Raw genomic sequence first — 7,697 nt, 5'->3', positions numbered from 1 at the left:
GTCCACTCGTGTGGTCTAACTCGTAGTCCACTTTATCACCTACGCAAACATATACACAATTATTACACTTTGTATCTTCGATCAAATCTAAAAGATATTAATGGATATGATTATGATTAAAGATCGTGGCTAAATGATAAACAAGACAAAAGATGCAAGTTAAAACAAACTTGTGTTAGAACCAAGGGCTACGGACTTGTGTATTCTTTTATTAATAATTATCAAAAACCTCAAAATAGTTTGCAAGCCCATTATTTTGTTCTTCAAGCCCACCATTATGATTTATGTATTCAGCCCAATAATCCAACAACCCAATTGGTCCCACATATTGACCGAATCCCTCACATGTTCAAATCCCACTAAGGTAACCAAGTGGTGTCGAAAATGATCACGTCAAAATCTGACGTGATAATCTGATTAGACCCATACATATGTGTAAAATTACTCTTATTAGGAAAATTCTTGTATCCGTCAACCAGTTTTATTGAACCTTTGTTTATTGTACACATCGACTCTACTTGGGAGATCAAAGATGTATAGTTTCATCAACACATTTTCTATAATATAATATACCTATTTAACAGCGAAAGACTTGTATTGTTGGGTTGATGGATGATTCCTTGTATATTTTCATCGTTATGGCTAATAAAGTACGACTATTATTATACACTTTCTTACATCTTTCTATCTGCACATAGTGTTGGCTAAATGATCCGTTACGATTAAGTTACCCTCTTCGTAATGCAAGGATATGAAATGTAATGAATTATTTTGGCTAATATGGATGTATACGATGAACAACACAAAGTGGGGAATAATATCTTTTTATTATCTTTTCTCTAATTACATATGTGAGTACAATACCTCTTTCATTTACATTGACATATACATGTACAAGTATATAACATATCAAGCATAAATGAATGTTCTCCATGACCCATGTACGGACCACTGGCGTATCTCCCATAACATGAGATCATGGGATATTGGGATGTGTGAGCAAATAATGGAAATAATCACTCTTCCAACTGTTTTCCTAATATATCGGATATGGGCTATATAGTGATCACTAATTCCGAGCACATGCCATATACAAATGGTTGACATCTATTTGATTTCTTAGACCACTCCCAACCTTTCATGTGCCCTGACAGCCCTGCTTTGAGACGATGAGGGTGAAGGGGTTTGTATTAAATTTCATAAAATTGTTTAGCAGCGGAAGCATGTACAACAGTTATTTAAACCTTTCAAAACTCCCCACCAAGGATCCAATTGCATGTTGTTAAGAAAACTAAATAATAAATAGTGAGTTTAAAGACTATAACCTTTGAAGACTTTGAACTTGATAAGTTATGGATGCTAAGAATATAGGAGTCAAAATAGCCTCCCTCTATCGGTAATTCACACGAAAGCAAACTCCAATATTAACCATATGCTAGTCCTTCACAACCTTTGAAAACAAGTATAAGAAACAACCTTTCTTATTTCTTGTTTTAATCCTATCTTGTTTTCTTATTAATCTTTCAAATATGAAAGAAAACTTAAGATATATTGTAAGTAACTATTTTTAGATAATACTTGCAAATATGTGGTTTTCAAAACCTACTCACCATGTACGTATGAAGATCATACATTTAAAGAAACACATAAACAAGTCATTATTAAAAGCAATGCATAATCATTTCACTTTAATAATGAAAGTCAACAAGTTATCATGAAAGTAATCTTTCATCATTTCACTTTACTTGTATTCTTACATTATATAGTGTAAAGTTTATCAATGCATGACCTACCAACTAGTTAACAATATACATTTATTTACATCAAACAATTTTGACAAAACTATTGTATTTAGTTAACTATATGGAAACAAGTAAGTAATATACTTGTTACTTACATAAATACATGTTTATATATTTGTATGCATTCACATACAAATGTAGTATTATTATTTATATTAAATAATAATGTCACAACATGTATAATGAGGTTGTAATATTCGAATCGTATTCAAATATGTAATTGATATCTATTTGCTCATTGTGTGTGACCCTTTAGGTTCAAACGTCATTAGTAGTATAGACATAAGTTGTGTCTTGGACATTAATAACCAACAATCTCCCACTTGCACAAGATTCAACATATGTCAACACAGACAGTGGTAAACTTCTAGCAACATGCCACTGCCCCTAACAACACATGAAAAATGTCATTCCGAGCATCCATTGATTCTTAAGTTACTTCTTCAAATCAATATATAGGTAAGGTATCAGTTATCCCTTTGTTACTGACATCTCGTTGAGCATGAGACATGGATAGTAATCAATCTCATATTTAGCTCATACATTATGTTACTCGATCAAGATTGAAAATGATAAAACAAACACCATTGAATACATCAATATAGTTTGAGCGTGGCCACGCATCTTAATCAATTTAAATCATCGAGAGGCCCATAGATGTCAATCTCTCATCCAGATGAGAGGAACAAATCCCGTCTAGACTACACACGTCTCTCATGTGTCTCATATTATACTTAACAATAGCTTTTATGATTGCTTGGCTAAAGAACAATATTTAACTATGTCAAAGTATAACAATCCTCACACTTAAGACCCAATATGTATCTACGGTCTAAGGATATAAAGATATTACCATTTTCAAGAATCACTTATGATATCGATCCATGAAGTGATCTTGAAAGCGGGTCATGTCCAATGTTTATTCTTCAATAAACATAGGTGAATTTGGTTGCAACTCTCTTGCTCTACTTTCATCTTCATGAAAGTCAACCAACTTATTCACATTAGTCTTAACTCACAACTATTCCCATAGTTGTGATCGACTATGGATGTTTTTGAATAACGGGGTTATTCAAGGATTTAAACATACTAATAAAGAACACAACAATTATTAATGAGTATGATTAGCTTCAAATACATCATATCATTTAATATAAATGTTGCATAAATGTTCCAAAATATCATAATACTAAATTACAAATCATTCCAATCATTAACATTACGAAGCCCTATGCACCGAGCATGACCCTCGTGTTTTGATTGTGCCAAAGCCTTTGTAAAAGGATCAGCAAGGTTTTGATCTGTGTGAACTTTGCGAATACAAACATCTCCTTCTCCCACTATGTGTCGTATATAGTGGAATCTCCTAAGGATATGTTTGGTGCTGTGATGCGATCTAGGTTCTTTTGCTTGAGCAATAGCACCATTGTTGTCGCAAAATATTTCTATGGGGTCTTCTATGCTTGGCATCACCCCTAAATCAGCAATGAACTTTTTCATCCACGCAGCCTCTTGTGCTGCCTCCGATGTAGCAATGTATTCAGCTTCTGTAGTAGATTGTGCAACTACTTTCTGTTTAGAACTTTTCCAAGTTATAGCTCCTCCATTCAAGATAAAGACATATCCAGATTGTGATCGTGAATCATCTCTATCAGTTTGGAAGCTAGCATCTGTGTAGCACTTTACAGTAAGATATTCTTCCACACCACCATAAATCAAGAACATATTTTTAGTCCTTCTCTAGTACTTTAGGATGTTCTTGACAGCCATCTAGTGGCTTTTACCCAGATTTTGTGGGTATCTACTCGTCATGCTCAAAGCATACGATACATCTGGTCTTGTGCATAACATGGCAAACATAATGGATCCAATTGCAGAAGCATATGGAGTTCCATTCATTCGTCTAAGCTCATCATTTGTGCTAGGACTTTGAGAATTGCTCAATATTGTACCATGTGACATTGGCAAAAATCCGCGCTTGGAATCTTGCATCTTGAATCTTTTTAGAATATTTTCAATATATACACTTTGGCTCAAGCCGATTAGCCGCTTTGATCTATCTCTATGAATTTTTATTCCTAGAATATAAGCAACATCGCCAAGGTCTTTCATTTGAAAACACTTCCCAAGCCAAGACTTTACCTTTTGTAAAGTTGGGACGTCATTTCCAATAAGTAGTATATAATCTACATATAAGATTAAAAATACTACTATGCTCCCACTAGCCCTTTTGTAAACACATGGCTCATCTTTATTTTGGATAAAATCAAACTCTTTTATTTTCTCGTCAAAACGAAGATTCCAGCTTCTAGATGCTTGCTTTAATCCGTAAATGGCTCTTTTAAGCTTACACACTTTATTAGGATACTTAGGATTTACAAAACCTCCTGGTTGTTCCATATAGACATCTTCACTTAAGTGTCCATTAAGGAATGTGGTTTTAACATCCATTTGCCATATCTCATAGTCATAATATGCGGCTATGGCGATGAGTATTCTAATTGATTTTAGCATGGCTACTGGAGAGAAAGTTTCGTCATAGTCAACACCATGAGTTTGAGTGAAACCTTTCGCCACTAGTCTGGCCTTAAATGTATGTACATTTCCGTCCATATCGGTTTTCTTTTTGAAAATCCATTTGCTCCCAACAGCCTTGCTATCAGGAGGTAGATCAACTAAGTCCCATACTTCGTTGTCATACATGGACTGCATCTCGTCATTCATGGCTTCATGCCAGTTCTTAGATTCATGATCTAATGTAGCATCTTTGTAGTTAGTGGGCTCACTTTCATCCACCAAGAAAATTTCATCATATCTTTCGGGGCTATGACGAGGTCTACTAGATCTACGAATGTCTTGTGTTACTTCAGGTTCCTGAGCAACCAATTGTTCAGGTTCTTCAATAGTTTGTTGATAGCTAGTGCCAACCTTAGGTGTGATATTTTGTGGTTCTTGAATTTCTTCAAGTTCTACATTACTCCCACTTGCTTTATTTAATAGAAACTCTTTTTTTAGAAAAGTAGCGTGTCTAGAAACAAACACTTTGTTCTCGGTAGGATTATAGAAATAATATCCCATAGAATCCTTTGAATATCCCACAAAAATGCATTTGATAGATCTGGGATCAAGTTTGTTGGAAGTTTCTTGTCGAACATGAGCTTCGCAACCCCAAACTTTCAAATAAGATAAATTTGGAACTTTTCCATGCCAAAAATCGTATGGTGTCTTATTAACCTTTTTGGTTGGTACCATATTTCATATGCGAGCAGCAGATAATAAGGCATAGGTCCAGAAGGATGGAGGAAGTGAAGTATAATTCATCATAGATCGAACCATATCAAGTAGGGTTCGATTCCTCCTCTCAGAAACACCATTATGTTGTGGCGTTCCGGGTGGAGTGCGTTGTGAAATAATTCTACAATTCTTTAGATGATCGTCAAACTCTTGACATAAGTACTCACCTCCTCGATCCGATCGAAGAACCTTTATCATTTTGCCTAGCTGATTTTGAACCTCATTTTGAAACACTTTGAACGTTTCAAATGCCTCATGTTTATGTTTCAATAAGTAAACATAACCAAATCTACTGAAATCATCAGTAAATGTAATGAAGTATCTTTCACCATTTCTTGACATAGTTCTAAAAGGACCGCATACATCGGTATGTATAAGTCCCAAAAGATCCTTTGCTCTTTCTCCAGAACCGGAGAAAGGTGCCTTTGTCATCTTCCCGCTTAAACAAGATTCACATACATCAAATGACTCAGAGTTAGTTGATTTTAAAATTCCATCAGATTGGAGTTTGGTTATGTGTTTCTTGTTTATGTGACCAAGACGACAATTCCATAGATAAGTTTGATTCAAGTCATGCTTGGATATTTTGGTGTTTATGTTATACATAGAACTATTATTGGATGAATCTTGTATGTCAACTTCATATATGCCATTGTGAGGCCGTGCCTCAAAATAAAAAACATCTTTATTGAAAACTGAAATATTATCATTAGGAAAAGCATACGAGTAACCAGATTCATACAAACGTGCAGCTGAAATAATGTTCCTAGTTAGACTAGGGACATAATAACAATTATTTAATATTAAATACAGGCCATTTGGTAATAAAAGTTCATAAGTGCCTATTGCTACGACCGCAACATGTGCTCCGTTGCCAACATGTAATACCAAATCGCCTAGTTTCAGCTTCTTAATCTTTCTTAGTCCCTGCACATTATTACAAATGTGAGTTCCACAACCAGTATCAAATACCCATGAATTACTAGAGAAAGCAAATAGTTCTATCATATAGATACCTGAGGTGCTAGCATTGCTAGCCTTTGTCTTCTTCAGCTCTGCAAGGTAAGTCGGGCAGTTTCGCTTCGAATGACCAATTTCTCCACAATGGAAACAAGTGGCATCTTTGGTAGGTTTTTCTTTCTTCTTGACAGAATCCTTTGGGACAAACTTTTTGCCTTTGTAGTTGCCCTGACTCTTAGGTTTGCCTTTAACTTTGCCTTTGGCTTGTGGCTTCTTGATTTTTCCTTCCCGAATCATGAGGACTTCATAGGTTTTGGATGGAATATTCTTCTCGGCATTCTTAAGCATTAAATGCAACTCCGAGATAGATTTCTCCAAATTGTTCATATTGTAGTTCAAGACGAACTGGTCATATGACTTTGGTAGTGAGTTGAGGATCAAGTCTATTGCCAACTCAGGACCAATGGAAGATCCAAGCCTCTCAAGTTGATCTATGTAGCTCTTCATTTTTAGAACATAAGAGCTTACAGATGTTCCCTCTGTCATCTTGCATGCGTGTAACGCTCTGACAGTTTCAAAGCGTTGTTGCCTAGCTTGTTGATGGAAAATTTCCTTTAGCTGCTTAAGCATCTCAAAGGCATCATGATGTTCCAGGTCCTTTTGCAAGTCTGGAATCATGGTGGCTAACATGAGGCATGCTACCTCTGTGGAGTCATCCATATGCTTAGTCCAAGCATCTCGGATGCTCTTAGTGGCATTAGCAGGGGGTTCCTCGGGAACGGGTCCATCAAGTATATACGACTTCTTTTCGACTTTGAGAACAATTCTCAAATTACGATACCAGTATAAGAAGTTCGTATCATTGAGTTTTTCCTTCTCTAAGACAGATCTTAGAGAAAGGTGGTGAACGGGTGTAGTTGCATTGGGTGACATCTACAAAATTAACAAAGTTCTTTTAGTATTTTAATATTTGATCCTTTAATAATTGATTACCCTAACTTTCTTATGAAAAATTAATTTGTTAAAGGCTAGAATCCAAGTTACATTTAACCTTGAGTGGTTGGCTGATGCTCTCTCCACTAAGTTTAAATTAACAAGGTAGGTAACGATTACCAATTGCAAGTCTAATACAATTTCTATATCTTAATGGGATCATTAACAACAATTGTCAATTGAGATGCTTAATCCCATTTATGCCTTAGGCATCTTGTGTTTGGCTGATGCTCTCTCCACAAGAAGCACCAATTAAGTTGTCCTATTTAAAACTTATGGTGTTCGGCCCAAGACTGTCATGGGAATCGCGAAACACCATCTCGGTAATCACAAGACGACCGTGGTGGTTGGCCTGATGCTCTCTCTACAATGATGTACAAATGACAAGCGAGTGTCTTAAAAAAGGATGGCATAAACTTACATTTTAAAAGGGATTTTGTGTTTTGTATTATTTCAATTTGATAAAACATTTCGTATAATAATTGTTGCATGCATTCAACAATATATTATACGTATACTTTAGATAAAATCATATTTTATATGTTGGTCTTGAGTTTATAAAATCTCTATTTTAGTCACTCACGGCATGTTCAATTTTAAACTAATATCCTATATTAATATGTATATATTGAGCGCTCTAACTTAAGA

At 35.2% G+C, this 7,697-nt stretch overlaps 1 protein-coding gene across 1 annotated transcript; it reads right to left on the bottom strand.

Moving 5' to 3' along the window:
• Window positions 1-6,006: 6,006 nt before the first annotated feature.
• Window positions 6,007-6,989, bottom strand: LOC139841569 (uncharacterized). Its single transcript, XM_071831784.1, has 2 exons — window positions 6,113-6,989; window positions 6,007-6,023 (listed from the first exon to the last, which is right to left on the bottom strand). Exons 1-2 carry the CDS (start codon window positions 6,987-6,989, stop codon window positions 6,007-6,009), a joined length of 894 nt encoding a protein of 297 aa, XP_071687885.1.
• Window positions 6,990-7,697: the final 708 nt, after the last annotated feature.

This window comes from Rutidosis leptorrhynchoides, chromosome 4, assembly GCF_046630445.1.
Source record: "Rutidosis leptorrhynchoides isolate AG116_Rl617_1_P2 chromosome 4, CSIRO_AGI_Rlap_v1, whole genome shotgun sequence".
NCBI lineage: Eukaryota > Viridiplantae > Streptophyta > Magnoliopsida > Asterales > Asteraceae > Rutidosis > Rutidosis leptorrhynchoides.
The sequence above is the reverse complement of the archived record's forward strand: the minus strand, read 5'-3'. Positions and strand labels throughout refer to the sequence as shown.